The 17084-nt window shown below is 34.1% G+C and overlaps 3 protein-coding genes across 3 annotated transcripts; 1 reads left to right on the top strand and 2 right to left on the bottom strand.

Annotated features, from left to right (window-relative positions):
- Positions 1–318: 318 nt before the first annotated feature.
- On the bottom strand, positions 319–1084 carry LOC136809699 (uncharacterized). The gene is made up of 3 exons (XM_067066236.1): positions 952–1084; positions 621–800; positions 319–470 (listed from the first exon to the last, which is right to left on the bottom strand). The coding sequence occupies exons 1-3, from the start codon at positions 1064–1066 to the stop codon at positions 319–321; spliced, it is 447 nt and encodes a 148-aa protein (XP_066922337.1). The 5' UTR covers positions 1067–1084.
- A 2810-nt stretch (positions 1085–3894) lies between these two features.
- Positions 3895–5119, bottom strand: LOC136809698 (uncharacterized). Its single transcript, XM_067066235.1, has 2 exons — positions 4772–5119; positions 3895–4481 (listed from the first exon to the last, which is right to left on the bottom strand). The coding sequence occupies exons 1-2, from the start codon at positions 5090–5092 to the stop codon at positions 3945–3947; spliced, it is 858 nt and encodes a 285-aa protein (XP_066922336.1). The 5' UTR covers positions 5093–5119; the 3' UTR covers positions 3895–3944.
- Positions 5120–12086: 6967 nt separating this feature from the next.
- Positions 12087–15193, top strand: LOC136809697 (uncharacterized). The gene is made up of 4 exons (XM_067066234.1): positions 12087–13078; positions 14029–14121; positions 14409–14515; positions 14744–15193. The coding sequence occupies exons 1-4, from the start codon at positions 12677–12679 to the stop codon at positions 15183–15185; spliced, it is 1044 nt and encodes a 347-aa protein (XP_066922335.1). The 5' UTR covers positions 12087–12676; the 3' UTR covers positions 15186–15193.
- The last annotated feature ends 1891 nt before the right edge of the window (positions 15194–17084 follow it).

The raw sequence follows: 17084 nt of genomic DNA, 5'->3' as shown, positions 1-17084 counted from the left end.
CGTTGTCGAGTAGCAAATTACCTGTTTGAAATGAATGACTTGGGGGAAAATTTATGATAAGATTAGATTTTGCTAATTCCTCTGAAATCATTTCACTAAAGTTTCTTTCCTTAGGGCAGCTCAGCGCTGTTGATCGATATAGACATAGGCAAATAATGGTTCCAAAATGTTGCCCATTACATTTTTATCCTATACTCGGTGTTTTGTATGTAAGAGCTGTAAAATCTTAGCCGTCGGTCACCATTTTATACTTCCACTCGCTCTTCGTGTTTTTAAGTTAAACCCTATCCATCTTAAACAACTAGGCCGTGAGTTTTCTTATGTAGCTTTGCTGGTTTTGGGAATAGTGAATACCTTTTCGATATTATGGAAAAGTCTTATCGTCTTTTGCCAGCTTTCATTAGTTGGAACTCCAAGTTTTGGAATCCAAAATTTGATCTTCTTGTTCATCTCTTCCATGATAGCGTCGCCTGTAGAAAGATTATTGTATGTTATTGAAGTTGTACAAGAAGCGTTATGTTACAGTATTTAACCTATAGTATATTTTTTGAAGAGAGTTGTATTCTTATTCGATGTTAAAATTGAAGAAATTTCTTTCAGTTTCATATAATGAACATTACCTCCTTGTGCTGAGTCAGTGTTGCCAGAAATGCTGCCAGCCATATTTGTGATGTAGAGTTCCTTCACTTCTTTTGGCATTGCGTCTAATACATTCAGGTGATAGGTAGCTATCTTCTGATAGAAGGGATGGTCTCGTACAAAGAACAAGGTGAGTAATTTTTTCATTGCCAACGAAACTCCTACAAAATGAAGATGTATCTCTAGTAAGCTTAATGTTTAGTCTATGCATTCATCTAGCTTACTATGGCAATAAATTCTTAATTCCTTACTTCACACCAAAAAAAGACCCGGACCCGCAAAAAATTCAAATTCATCATTGGAATATCAAACCTTCAAAGCAGTTTCTTCTGACAGATATCCGGAACAACATAACACCGAAGAGATAATCAAAAACCATGGACGCTATATAGCGGTGGTTGTCCGTCTGCTCGGTTAGCCACTTCATGTAAGTGGACGACGTTGCCTCTCCCACTGTCAGTTCAAAAAACCTTGATTTTGGACACATACAAGCTTTTTCATTTGCAATCAATTACTTTTATTGACAGTCAGTGCGCTATATCGACTGTCAATCTCTAAAACTATTGACTGACAAAACTAATTTTTTACAGTCAAGTCGATTACTTGACAGCCAAGTCATATTCTTGACTGATGTCATTTTTTCTTGACTGTCAATAATTTATTTTCGGCAGTCAATATTTCGTGTTGACTGTCAAGCGTGTTCATTGACAGTCAGTGTTGGTATGTTGATTGTCAGTATTTTAAATTGACTGTCAAGCTAACTGTCAATAAAACGATTGAGAATTCTCAGAAGCAGCCAACGAGCCCATTTCTCCAAAAATTTCCAGGAGAGGGAAACGGATATCCTAAATCTAGATTTTGAGGAGAAACAGATGTTCATTTCTACGAATAAGGTTTTTGAAACTTTTGGCCAACAGATCAAATTTTCCAGGAAGGCTATGTCGGCTATGTTTGGAAAACAAATGTTTAAGAAAACGTCCCCGCTCTATGCTTTCGAATTCTACTCCTTCTTATTATTAACGCCTCCAATTAGTATCCAGCCACGACACAGGAATTCCCACGACACTTTGAATAAAGTCAAATAAGTGTTCCATACCATCCCTTCATCTATTACTCAAGGCCATGGAATATGAATATGCACGACTATTTTTTTAAATAACCAATACCTCTACTTAAAATCTATACACAATAAATGTTCGTGCATGGGGGAGGAGGATATGCATAGTGTCCACAACACTATGGGGGGGGGGTAACTTGCTCTGTTTGAGGGTAATTTCCAACGTCCAGGGGGAAAGCGGGTCAACTGATGCTCTTGTCAGGGTCTCTAAAGTCACAATGTCCCGGGGGTAAATTTCCAAACACTTTGTATCCTCCCCTCCATATTCAATTTTTTTCTGGAAAAACACAATGCGACATGGGTGGAGTGGGAGGAGGGGGTACTTTCCTTCCAGCCGAGTTCCATTGGTCTTGTAACAGAAATACTAAAATTTTGGCGATCTGATTTTGCGCCGTTTGTTTTGACACGTGATTATATTATTAAACAATAGGCAAATAAAATATAGCCAATCGAATGTCTTCGTGGGGCTCAAACGGTTAGGAACAAATTTCGGACTGAAAAGGTTAGTTTGTTCCACTCTGAACAAAGCGAAGAAGCATGCACAGTTTCCTTCTGAAACGTGAAGTACAAAGTGAGTTCAAAATGACGACTGGAAAATCTTTATGGCCAGTCAATATTTCTTGTTGACTGTCAAGCATATTTGTTTACAGTCAGTTTTGGTTTATTTGTTCATGGCTGGAAGATAATGAAAAACCTAATTGTGAAGAAAGAGAAAGCTAGATTCTACAGGTAAGAATTCAATTTATTTCTTTTCATTTTGAACAAATGGGCAGTATTAGAAAAAAACCATTACCCCCCCCCCTCCAGTGGACGACAGGGACTTGGAATTTTCCTCTATTTTCTCTTGCCATGTATCAGAAAATCCAGGATTTTTCTCTAAAAAATCTTAATGTAACGAAACTCCTGAATTTTTTCAAAGGTAAATTGTTACTCAAAATCCATGTCGTCCACAGGGGGTAACGGACTATAACTAGAACTACCCAATAATTACCGTGAAGCCGGATAACTTGCATTAGTGGAGGCTCACATGCATAGCCCTCAAATGACTAACCAATCAAAGCAGCAAAATTTCCAAACAAATGAACTAGGCAGCTCCCCTCACAGCTCTACTCTACCATTTTTGTTTTGATTTAACTTTGTATTTTAAGGACCAGACAGGTCGTTCATTTAAGGGCTATGCATGTTAGCCTCCACTGATGCAAATTACCCGATCTCACGGTAGTTAGTAAAATAACTAATTACAACTGCAATATGTAAAGTGCTCTTTAAAGGAGAAGTTAGAACTATGATAAACCCAAAATTTGAACAATATGGAATAAAGCAAAAATTTGTTTGTTAGGCAAAAATAATATATATAGTGTAAAAAAAATAATTATCTGACCCAGCCGCAGACCCGGCCGCAGACTATGCGGTTCATTTATATGGTTCATCAAAAAAAATCAAGTTGATCGTTCAAGCTATCAAACTTAGTTTGGTTAAGATATTCCTGCTTGTTGATCAAGTTTTGTTTGTTTGTAATTGAGACATTATCAGGGCTTACTTCATACTGTTTGTACATAAAAGTTATCTTTAAAGTTCAATGGTCTTAAGTTATCAAAAATAGCAAACTAAAATACACACGTTAGGAAATTCTGCCCTGCCCTAACATTTTCAAATTTCGATGCAATGAAAAAAAACATAAAAAATACAGTTTGAAACCATCAATAATTGCTTTTACACTTCTGATACAAGGACTTGTCGTCAAATTTGACAGAATTGCAAACTTATGAAATTTCTCATTTTTTTTAATTTTCAAAATTTACAAAAATGCTTGGCACTTTCGATGGTATTTGCTTTGTAAATAAACTCAAATTATATACCTTATTGGAACTAATTTTCGCGGGTTTTAATTTTCGCAGTTTTTTCCATTCTTGAATTTTTGCCGGTTTTAATTTTCGCAGTTTTGCCCTTTTTTGGACAAATTTCTTTCATTTTCCTAGGGATTTTTCAAATTTTTCGTTAAAATTGGAAAAAATTGTATTTCGTGGGAATTAATTTTCGCGGTTTTCAACTCTCAAAATTTTTCGCGGGATCTAATTTTCCCGATTTTGACGAAAAACCGAGAAAAACGCTATAATTAAAACCCGCGAAAATTAGTTTCAATAAGGTATTCAATAAATTAATAATTTCACTGCTTCGACTATCATATTTAAAGCTTTAAATGTTCATGAAACCATGAAAATTCCTCTGAAGTTTCATAACCCACGAACCAGATGTAATTGTCTTCCACAGCAACAATTATTGGTCTTGAAAGGTTTTCAATCAATACTGCATCTTTTTCAAGGCTTACATTGCTCCCATAGTACAAGCCAGTTTCGGGATCTTTAATTGATTCAAAGACTGCAATTTCTGCGTGTAGATTATCACCAATCTTTATCATATCAATGATTTGTACAAACTTCTCCCTCAACAAACAATAACAGTATTCACCAACTTTATATGGGACCTGGTCTTCAATGTTATCGAAAGATGGCTCAAATTTCTTGTAGCGTTTACCTGACATCTCATTTGTGCGGTAAAGATCTTTTTGCGCTTGTGTCAGGTTACATTCTTTCCCTTTGTCAATATTTTCGATCACGCCCTCCTGGTGAAGCATAATGTTACTCAACGAGCAAAGGTTGTTATCCCGATCATGAAGATGTTGAAATTTTCCCATAAATTGGGAGAAGAGAACCCAATCAAGAATCTAAAAATAATGAAGTTTAAAAATTATTCAAAATAAAATTAGCGCAAACTAGACGGTTCCTGTCGTCGCAAAGGCCGGTTTGGCTTGCGCATCAAAAGCCCTTAGAATGATAAAGATTGTACGGAATTCATTGAGTAGTAAACCGTCAAATTGAGAGTGTCAAATGTATCATTAGTGCATAAGAATGGAAAAGATATAAAAAATGTTGCTGTATCTACGAATTTGAGGTCGACATGACGCACCATTCTAGTAAAGTAGTATCTTTAGCTAATAAGGTAAATTAATCTTACTTGAACAGTCTCCATGATGCATTCTTCCATTTTTGACCGGCTCATAACTCTCCTTGTGATCCAGGAGTTCATGCGCTCGTACGCATACATCCAAAACGCATAAAGAGGCCCATTATCCCGGATTTTAGTTGTCAAATGTCGAAGAATGTGCGTGGTGATGTTTGCCAGATAGATAGAACAATCACGTTCAAGTAAAGCCAATGCAATCTTCATATCTTCTTCCAACGATGAAAGCTCCTCATTGGTGAACTTCCTAGCATGTGTGCGTGCCATGACATCAAAGAAAAAAACAAGTGTTCTTCTTTGCTTTAAATCCAACATGTCTTTCAACAGATATGTCCATACACGGTTTGCTGTATACTAAAAAAAACAGTGAAATAAATAGAATCACACACTGTAGTAATTGTAAGTTAGTTCTTTATTTCTCAACTAAGGCGAGACCAATTTAATTTGTTGTTCTACAGACAGATCATTAGAAAAATATGGGTCGTTCGGTCAGCAAAATAAGAATAAATTTTTCATTTATGAGGGTTGGTAAGGTGCCAAGAAAATTTTCCAAAAAGTATCTGGATCAAAAATTTTTATCTTCGATGAAGATCATAATAAGATTTTAGTGAATGGAATGCTTTTTATGATTTTTCAATTTCTTGAATTAATTTTCAGCTTTATTCAAGTTTAATTCTTATAAATAACTAGTGTGTAAAATATATTGTAGTGGAAATTCGATATTATTATTTTTTTGATTTTAGCAAAAATAGGGTCGGCCGGGCCCGACAACAATTTTAAATTGGTCTCCCCTAATAAACAAAAATAATTGTGTTCATTTTTTTTTGACCTTTAGGAAGACATCTCGATATTAAATTAGTTTAGAATTTTAAAAACTGAGCAAAATTACAAAACTGAACTGTTATCATTTGATATCAGATATGTATATACCTCTGTACAGCCGTGAGTATTTTTCAAGGCAACTTTTGGTGTTGTGAAAATGTCACCAGTGAAGCCAGAACAATGATTTGGGAAACGTAGAGCCTTTTTGCACCTGCAAGAAAAAATCAATTTAAGTTTATAATTTAAAACCTTAACAAGATAATATCAGTTTAACCCTTCAAGCATCTCTTTGCCTCTCCACCCCCCCCCAAAAAAAAAAAACGATTTTATAACGTTTGAAATATTTGTCAAATTGTCTATGTTCACCAAAAGCTTTTATTAAATTACCTCTCATTCCCAACCTCTATGTCGTTTACAGACAAAGTGCGTATCTTATTTGGATGGCATCTTTTCTTTGAGATCATCAATTCTTCCTCAGCATTACGCAGTTTTTGTTCGTCTACATTTCCTAAATTGAAATGAAAGATTTTTTATTGATACAATGAGATCTCATACTGTAACATCTAGAAAAAAGGCTTGTAAACATGCATTCAAAATCCCTTTTTAGCTTTTTTGATCTGATAGGATAGATGGTTTCTAAATGGTGTCTTGTACTAAAGTCTATTCACGATAAGTGTGCACTCTTTTTTCATTTACCTATAACTTTTGAAGGAATTCTTCAATTTTTATAAATTTGGTATCATTGGAAAGATGTTAGTGAGTGGAACAATTTGAAATTAAAAAATCTTTAAAAAAATTATAAAAATGAAGATGAAAATAAAGAAGAAAAAAATGAAGATCTTGTAGAAAGGTGATATGACTTTCATTTTCACTGAAGTGGCTCCTTGATTATCGAACATTATCACTGTGAAAAAATTTCTCAAAAATAATCATTCAGTCAAAAGATATCAAGCAAAGTTATAAGCTGATTGACGTCTAAAAACGGTGTTTTCTGCTGTTTTTTGGGATCAATCACTTATCAACTTTGTATCATAACTTTTTAATGAATATATATTTTAGTAAAATTTCTTCACAGTGATGATCTCCTAAGATTAAAGAATCTCTCCAGTGAAAATGAAAGTTATAGCACTTTTCTACAAGATCTTCATTTTTTTCTTCTTCATTTTCATGTTCATTTTTAGAATTTTTTTAAACACTTTTTTATTTCAAATTGTTCCACTCACAAATATCTCTCCAACGATACCAAATTTATAAAGATTGAAGAATTCCTTCAAAAGTTAAAGCTGAAAGAAAAAAGAGTGCACACTTATCGTGAACAGACTTTAATATTCAATATAAAAAGCATTTTTGAAGGCCCACCCACAAATTTTAAACTTTTCACTTGAAATTTTCAGCAACGAAACACTCCAGGGGTAGCTCCAGGAAAAATCACTCAAGTTTACTCAAAACATTGTCTTCAAATATCAAAGTCAGAGGGAGAAGAGTAAATCCATTAAAAGAAATTTACCAATTAACCAATTGATAATTGTATGAATAACATCTGTGATGGTATGCATGCCATCTGGTTGGTAGTGCTCGTGATATTTATGGTAGTCTAACTTCATAAAGCAGTATGTACCTGAAATCAAAATATCACTGTTAAAAAAACTTGCTGGAGTAAAGCCAAATATTGTAAATAACTCTGATCTGTGGTTATAGTTTACAACCCACTGTTGTGTTAAGGTTATCTCTTAGCTTTAGACTCCTTATTGTTAAGCACACTCGAATTGAAACAAAGAGAAACAAAAAACTAAAAAGCTAGACAAATTCTGACAAATCTTGACAAATCTTACATTGTTACTTTAAAACGGGGAGGGGTTTGCACCCCATGTTATGAATCATTAGAATTGTTATCCTACCCTTCTCGTTTTTATAAGCCATCTTCCCTTTATTCTTACAATTCGTTTCTTATAATTTCAATGTACCTTTAATGCCCTTTTCTTTGGCGTAATTCTTCTTTTGGTTGTTAGACTTTAGCAGCTCATATTTCTTTCTTTCGTTTGATTCTTGTTCTGGGGTGAACGAAACAGGTTGTCTCTCTTTCTCTGTTTTCTGGAATGATTTGCTTTTCCTCAAACAGTGGTTTGACTCTAGATTTCTAAGAAATAAGTATTAAGACCTTTAGCTGTCTGCTGATGATAGTCCTCAACTTTTATAAAGCCAACTTATCATCTGGAATGGTTAACTGTTTGGTTAGAGGTGACAGAACATGACACAACATTTTTAGATTTTTGTTCAGATCAGCCTTTTGGATCTATTAATAATACAAGGAAAATATTAATATTACCTCCTATTATGAATGTAAACTGTCTTTTTTAGAGCATGACAGTAGCAGCCTTCAATCTTGCACCAAGGACAAGCCATACGACCACCAGCAGCTGTGAACAAGATGAAAAGGTAAGTTTATTTCAAATCATGTTTTGAAAATTCCCATCAAAACTATGGAAGGACCAAACAATGTCATATCGTTAACTCTTAAAAGCCTACATTTCAATGTCCTTTATTACATTTTAATAAGCAAAGTTTTAAATTGTATCCCACTCCCAGGGCTTCTAAGAAAATAATTTTAAAAACACAAACCTGGTTGCATTAATACTTTGGCGATTGCTGGAAAATCTAATATGTATTGCAACAGCCTCACTTTTATTCGGATAGGTGCATCCATATATCCACGGTGATAAGTTTGGCAATCTGAAAGCGTCATCAATTCGTCGACCAAGATTTCCAAGTATGGGTCGACGTGAAATGCCTCCTTTCTTCCATTTCCTGGGATGATTCCAACCAACATTATTCCACCAACTGACTTCCGCAAGGCGGTGGGAAAATTCAGCACAGAGATCATCAGAGGCCACATTGAATAAACGGTGTGCATTGTTTTGAAGGGATTCACGCCGTCGCTACAAAAGGTAAGGGCGCAGCCGTTATTTCCACCAAATTCTCCCGTGTCACTGAACCAATCCATCCATCTTTCAGTATCCCAAATGTCCCTCAGATAACCATCCTCTGGACGTGTTGTATGCTCACGCATGATACGTACCAGATTTTCTTGTGGATATAATCTGGCGATTCTTGGCCCGATTGGAAAATACTTGAACGTTTTCGATTTTTTACGATCAGATTTACACTTAGGACAGTGAGTAGCTGTTGAAAGCTCATTCCTAAAAACAACACAATCTTTTTCACAAGATTTGAAAGTCTCGATTGGTATCAGAAATTCATTAATTTTCCTTTTTGCTTCATCGTAGGAAAAACACGATTCATTTGGTTTCGGTAGCTTGAATGTCTTGTCGAGTCGAAGGCTTTCAGACACAGTAGCCTTTGCGTAGCTTGGGTGAGACACAAACTTTCTAAATTCCAAATAAATATGGTCTAATACTGTTATATCAGCGCCATGAAAGAGTGGTGTTTTTGCTGCCACGTGGTTTTCAAAAAGAAAAGGATAATTTGGGCAAGGTATGGTTGGTAATTCGAGAGGCTTAGCTGTTTGTGATTCCTTGATTTGTTGTTCTGCATCCTTTTTAGCATGTCGGTAGATTGTTTTAGAACTGCGGAGTATACCATTGCAACGATGGGTTTTGCAAAAACAGGGACGACCTGAAAAGAATTACAATAAACAAATAACATTTTTTTTGCTTTTTCAGTTCATACATCAACTCCATCTTGAGTGCAACAAAGATGACGCTGATTTAGCATTAACTCAATCCCTTCTGCAAACTGACCCAACAAAGAAGTAAGTAGCAAGACTACAGAGTCTACGTAAAATCTTTTGAAAGATAAAATGGCTTGTGGATAAGGAACGTTGAGTTCTTTTTGATAAGTCCAATTAATTAAGTACGTAACAAGGTAAGATTTAATAGAAAAGCCCAACGAAAATTTAATTTCTTTTTGGCAAAGAAATTCTTTTAAATTTTCGTTAAAGGTTTTATTTTTACATAAGTGTTCCCGTTTCATATCAGACACATTTCATATCGGGCCAGTGTCTGCCTATTGTTATATTATGCTGATATAAGCAAAACAATGTTTTTTTATGGATTAAAATTGATGAGTAAGCAAACGACGTAACTCTTATTTAAAAGCAAAACCTTTAAATTTTAAATTCTAATCTCTGTCAATTTAACCAAGGTTATATTTTTCTCTCTATCCATAGTGTATCACAAAGGACTGAGAAGAACAAAAACGTGCAAATTTACAGACAGCGGGCGATAAAGATAAATGAACGATGCGCATGTTTAAAAGAGACATTAGAATTCTTTTTTGTAGTACTTTAGGCGTCGAAACTTTCGCGATTTTCGCGAAAGTAAATGTCTTTAAAAATTTTAGGAAGGGCTATTCGCGAAAGTTTATGCTCGCGAACAATTCTTGACAAAATAGAAAATCTGCAAAACTTCAAACTTTGAATAAAATGTAACTTTTATGGCACTTTTTAGCCTGCTAAAAGACTAATAAGTCAAAGGACAATTGTTTCAAGCCAACCCAAGAAGTATTTGTGTCTCATAGCCATTTTTTCATGCGAAAATTCTCAATTTTACGTCTTGATTCGCGAAAGTTTATGGTCGCGAAAAATATTTTTCCGTTAATTTCGTGAAAGTAAGTGTCGTAAATTTCGCGATTTTTCGTCCTCGCGAAAGTTTCTGCTCGCGAAAGTTTGTACGCCTAAAGTATACTGTAGACACTTTGTATCGTAGCCACTTACTGGCTTTGTAATGTCAGAATGCCTAGTTCATATGTTGATTAAGTAAAATAGTATAAAGACATTTTGATCAATTTTTTCATAGACATTTTTGTTAAATTTTTGACTCCATAAAGGATAAATACATTATAAGTTAAATCTCTTTTTTTTCATTTTTGGACCTACATGGAGGTCCTATAAATTAACCCGGCTCACATCTCAAAATCAGGAAGTTTCTCGGAATTCAATTTCACGGTTGAGAGGATTTTTTGTTTAAAATATGGCCTAATCTGTCGAAAAACCGCGAATATTTTGTCCGCAAAAGTCTTTTCCCTTACGGTAGTTTCAGGCTCCTTCATCCGGCAAAATAAATTCCCGCAAAATCTTTTTCCCTCTTAGTCTCAAGGTGTGTAAATAAAGTTTTAACTTTAATCTGGACGTGTCGATTTTTGAAATAAGACCGAATACAACTTTCCCAAGTTTCGACTCGACTTTGAAAAACACTTCTTGATATGCGTAAGTCATTTTTCTAGCGGAAACACCCTAAAAAAGCCGGGATTTGACCATGGTTGCGCCTCCTCGTTCCCCTTTTTGAAAACTATTCACGCTAATTCATAATTAATGCCCATGGGTCCCGTCAACGGGGGACCAGGGGCATGGTCCCTCATTTTGCTTGTACTTTTAAGAGATTTCCATTATATTTTTACATGAATTATTTTTCAAATTGAATTGAAATGGGTCCTAAAATAGCACTTTGAGCCCTTCAAAATTCAAAAGTTTTCTCCGTTACCCAACCATGATGGGCTTTGTCAATTTACTCAAATATACCGGTGCCCTTTGATGTGACTCCTCGGTGACTCAATTTTTGTCAAGATTACGTCATTTTTCCTATCGAAAACACCCGAGAAATAGAAAAACAGAGGTCAAATCCATTGAGTTTCAAGCCGAAGGCTAGAGGTCAATTTCCTTGGTAGGATTTGAAGCCAACAAATCCTACCAAAGTTGCGCGGCCTTGAGCGACCCGCCTGGTTTTTACACAAATGACAGATTGAAACTAAAATTTACCGCTTCATTTTGAAAAATATATCACTCGAAAACAAAGGAATTGCTAGATTCAATCCGTCATCAAAAATACTGCGCATATTTTAAGGCTTCAATTTTTCTTGCCTGAGAAAGGTTAGAGATTGACCTCTAGCCTTCGGCTTGAAACTCAATGGTCAAATCTCTTCCAGATTTTTCAGGTGTTTCCGATAGGAAAAATGATATGATCTTGACTACGCGTATGAGAATGCCGAAAAACTGATTGAAAATCGACAAACATTTTGGAAAAAGTCTCTTTAAGGGTACCAAAAACCCCAATTTTTTTCTCTATAGTATAAGGGTCGATTTTCGATTTTGGAAAAAGTCTCTTTAAGGGTACCAAAAACCCCAATTTTTTTCTCTATGGTATAAGGGTCGATTTTCGATTTTTGACCTATTACCGCCCCCTGCCCCGGGTAATGTTCGCCTGTACACGTTTTTTGTAAAAATTTATAAGTTTCTCTACTCTTAGGTAGTTATAAACTTATTCTAAGGCTGGATTAAAACCTTCTTTTGATATTAAAACAACCCCCTGCCAGATACAGAAAGATATTTTGATGAAAAGTATTTTTTTTTGCGAGAATAAACATATTTAATATATGTACCGTGTAAGAGGAGCCTTAGCATTATCGAATCTCAAGTCGAACGAGGACGTTCCATTTTAGAATGTTTTGATTTTTTTATTTCTTTTTTGCAACCGAAATGAATTTTTATCAGAATCAAATCAAAAGTAGCTTTTCTAGCTGCTAGCACAATAAATTTTACGATACGAAGATCACGAAGATAATCACAACATATTCATCAGAAAGTTAAGTATTAGATTATTATACCTTCCAAATTTCTTGGATTCATTTTGCATAACCATGACGTGTCTTCATATTTTTCAGAAAAAATGTGTCTTGTTTCCTGAAAGTCTTTTTAGGAAAATGATAAAAACTGATTTGAAAAAGTCTTCATAAAAATGGGAAAATTATTGACAGTCAATCGTTAATAGAATAATATTTTTACGGTCAATGGGATATTTCGAATAACTTCTTGACCGTCAAAAGAAATCGAATCATTTATTGACCGTCAATATTTCGGATCGAACGATTTATTGACAGTCAATGGTAAATCGAACTCGAAATCGAATTTTCGAATTTTTTCGTCCGAATTACCGTTTCTGACATATTAATTTGATTTCACTTTATTTCATTTTCATCATCATCATCAGCTGAGCAACCGTTTCTGACATTTAATTTCATTTCACTTTATTTCATTTTCATCAAAATTCACGTCTGTTGTCTACGATGGCTTTATCAAACCGACCACAACCGATGACGTTACCTGGATCTCAGCAAAATTCATTCATTTTTGGAACTTCGCCTTTGGCACTCTCACCAGAGATAGCGTTGACTGGTGCAACAAACAACAATTTGACAAACACGTTGAGTGGCTTAACCGTGGACCAACAACAATCGCTTCTTCAAGCACTTCAAGCGGCTGAACGAGTCACATCCCAAGAAATAACAGAAACAGAAGAAGAGGAAGAAACGGATCCGAAACCATCTTACGATGAACTGCTAAATTTTTATTTAAATTGGAAAGATATCGTCCCTTACTGTCGTTGTAAACAAGACTTGGTTTACGGGTTGGATGACTACAGAGACCGTGACAGCCCAAACTACCCAGCTGCCCATACAATTTACAAGGTATGTCTTTGTGATATAAAAATTTCTTTGACATTGCATTGCTTAAAATAGTTTACTTGTTTGTTAAAAGCAAACTAACTTTTTTAAATGATCATTTAGGTCTATAAGATCACAAAACGAGTGGTGAGAAAAATTTTGACCATTTTGCTGGTCCCCATGTGACGTCATCACTTTTGCTGGGGCTTGAATGAATTACAAATTTGCTGACAGGGGCTTATAAGGAGAAATTCAGATTTTTTGTTCACTAGATGGACCTCTTTCAAACGAAACAAAAATTTTTCGATTTTGACAATTTTTTTATTGTCGATGACGTCATTGATGACGTTATTTTTAAGCTATTTTTCTTTATTTTATAGCTTCTCAAATATTGATTTTCAGTTATGTGTTATGATATTTTTTGGAATCCTTGGATAAATATCTTTCATTTGAGCGATATATGAGATTCTAATTTCACTTTCATTTTCAAGCCCCAGCAAAAGTGATGACGTCACATGGGGACCAGCAAAATGGTCTAAATTTTTCTCACCATTCGTTTTTGTGATCATGGACCTAATTGATTTTTTAAAACCAGTTAGTTTGCTTTTAACAACTTTGTGCACACGACGAAGGATGCTTTCAGAACATAGTGGCTTTCACTATTGGGGAAGATGTTTCTCATTGACGAGGGAGTAAATTGCTCAAAAAAGATTAAAATTTTCTTACACGAGACTCGAATAAAATTCACTTGTTCTTATAAAAAAGAGTGAAACTTAGCTAAGATTTGTTTGGGGATAAACTAAAAATTGGGTATGATTTATAGCTTTATATTTTGAAGTTTCATCAAATAAATTTAAGTTATGTACATGCTTAAGGGCTTAGCCTAAGTTTGCGTTATGTTTACAAATAAAAGCTTCGAAGTAGAACTAAATCAAATAGTTTAGTATTTTGCAAATATTTTATTTTATTTCTAGAGAGTCGCAAATGAAGCACTCCGAACTTTCGAATTGTTGGAAGGTATGGCTAACTATGGCAATCAATTTGAGAGGGTGAAAGCAACTGAATGGGTATGTATGTCTATATATATGTGATGGCAATGCAAATTAGATTTCTTTTATATTATTTCCTATTCTAAAGAAAACAGCATTCTTTAGCTACACATTTTGGCGGAAACATAAGAACTATTTAATGTTCAAGATTGCAGAAGTAAAACGTAAACAGCTTAGGATAGAATTATTATTATCATTATGTGTCATTAAAAATCCTGACTTGTTTTCTATGTCGTATGTACCTGTATTTCTGTTTCAAAAAGGAGGGATTATTGAATATTTTTAGAATTTCATTTTTTTTTTAGGTTATCGAGACCTTAAAGGTTTCAACTGAAGATCAGGCGACCCGAAAATTTTTTAATCAAAGGATTTCATCACTTTTATCCACAAAGAAACATTCGAACAAAAAAAAGTAAGTATCTAATATTTATTGGGTTATTTTGGCCTTTACTTTTTTTGTTAAACAAAAGAGCATGAAACGCATGTCGCCAAACGAACTGACTACTTTTCATCGATAGCTAAGGTTGCGCTCAGGTGTGGTCAACGAATTAATCTTATGTAAAATAGCACAGTCAACCATCTTTAACTCTGGAATTATTCTGCTAAAACGGGAAGACTTATTTTTCTTTTTTCTATTTAGGAAAGAAGCTGATACACTTGGAATCTCCGTTTACAAACACAGGCAAACGCGGATGCGCAGTAATAAACGGCAACGCAACGAGTTTTCCGAAAGGGAGCTCAATATCATTGGAGAAGCGGAAGAACTTTTGCAAAACGAAGAAGAGTACCAGTTACGATCAACCTATCCGCCCAAAATTGAAAACGGCCAACTTGTCGCCATCGCATGGAACAAACGCTTGACTTTTGGCCGGGTTTTGGATGATGTTGCAGAAGGGGAAAACAAACACGTGGACGTAAGCGATATCAAGATGAAAAAGGGGGGTATTTTAGTATTGGGTGGAAGAAAAAATATTTATACGGCTACTAGCACATTTATAATATCAATCGTTCAAGTGGATCAGCAAAATAGGATTATTGATTTTGAACAACATGAAAGCCACTACAAACGCTTATCACGATAGATTTTTTTCTGCCTTTGAGTCTGAAGAGTAGTTTCAAAAAGCTCTTCATGATGTTTTAGTCCAAAAAATAAATCATCTGTCATCCGAAAGTATCAAAACTTATGTAGTGGTATTTATTTGTCATGCAAAGATTTATTGTGATAAGTTCTAGAGACTTTTCTGTTGCTCTAAAATCATTAACTTTATTTTGCTAATCCACAATGTTTTTATAATTTCCCCACCCGATCATCTTCGCGACTATTTAAATCAAAAACTTTTGTCATCTCGATTTCGTTTGCGCCCAATCACGAAACAAAACTTTAGTTTTCCCTTTCTAGTTATTGTATTATTTTCTCGTGGTAGATAGGTTGATCGTAACTCCGTATGTAACTCCCAAAACTGTGCCCATTTTATTTTCTCGTTACTTTTTTTACACTCGTTGTTTTTTTTGCCGAGACAAAGATCTGAAGTCCCTAACTTTGTGAATAAATAGTTAAAATCAGCTTGTTAGAAAAAATCAATAATTTCATATTTAGAATTTTTATTTTTATTTTTTTATGCCTTAGAATAATGTGCTCGAAATTATCTTTCCGACGAGAAACTACATCTCATTATATCTATTCTTATTCAGAGAATAAGAAGGTATCAAAATGTTTGGACTGTCAATTTTTCTTTTCTAAAATGAAATAAAAAATTAATTTTGAGCAATGTTTTCATGTATTTATCATGGTTTATATTTGAACCATTAAACTTAATATTTATTATAACTTATTATAGATAGCAATGATATCTTAAATATTTTCCACTTCCATTAATATAATATGTAATTTATGTAATTGTAAATATTCCAATAGTTTTCTATGACTTAATTCATTCCATCATAGTAAGAGTCCTTACTCAAAATTTGCACACTGTTAATTTTATTTTTCTATAATAAAATGAAATTCATTTCAAGCCAATATTTCCATCGATTTATCATGGTTTATGCTTAGACCATTAAATTTATTATTTATTATAATTTATGATAGATCGTAATATTAAATATTTTCCACTTCCATTAATATAATATTTAATTTATGTAATTGTAAATATTCCAATAGTTTTCTATGACTTAATTCATTCCATCGTACACTCTACCTTAAGGGAAAACATTTTCGTGAAACAGGCTATCTTCTTAACAAAATACTCTTTCAACTGCGATAATAAATTCCGCGAAACTTCCGAGTTTTGAGCTAATTAAATTATGCGAAAATTTCTTTCCGCAAAAATTTCTTCCCTTAAGTTAAGGTATTAACTCCCTTGTATTATTTACAATATTAGACATGATTTATAGATAATATATATTTATATTTTATTCTATCTATTGTCGTTCCACAATAATTCAAAATAATACCAATCAAAATGCATCTAGTTTTGTCATTTCCTCTTTGACTCACTTCAATTGAAATTGTACACCCAAACTCAAAGACCGAAAAAGTTTCTTGAAAATGTGGATCTGTAAAGAAAGATACAACGATAATTTTTCTGACATTAACAAAAACACAATTTTTTGAAGTAATTTTTTTATCTCTGAGTCGCACATCACACTGATCAGTCAAGACTGGGGATTGAACCCAGATTTCCTAACAGGTGTATTGACATTATACGATCTTGACGTAAAATTACAAAAGAGTTATAGATGAATTTTTCGCCTTACCGTGTATATAATTTCAATCTTGAATATTCAATGCTCGGATTTCGGATGGCAACTTCAGTGTCCTTCATTTCTAAGAAAGTATAAAAAAAGATGCTTTTACCTTTTTCAACTTATATTTGACAGTATTCGTTTTCTGAGAAAGAAACCTTGTGAAACCTTAACATGTAAATAGACATATTGTACAGAAAAAAGCCTCATCGCAGCGACGCAGAAAGTTTCCTTGA

Source organism: Clytia hemisphaerica, unplaced genomic scaffold (assembly GCF_902728285.1).
Source record: "Clytia hemisphaerica strain Z4C2 unplaced genomic scaffold, Clytia hemisphaerica genome assembly, whole genome shotgun sequence".
In the NCBI taxonomy this organism is placed as follows: Eukaryota; Metazoa; Cnidaria; class Hydrozoa; order Leptothecata; family Clytiidae; genus Clytia; species Clytia hemisphaerica.
This window is presented reverse-complemented; position numbering and strand designations above follow the sequence as displayed.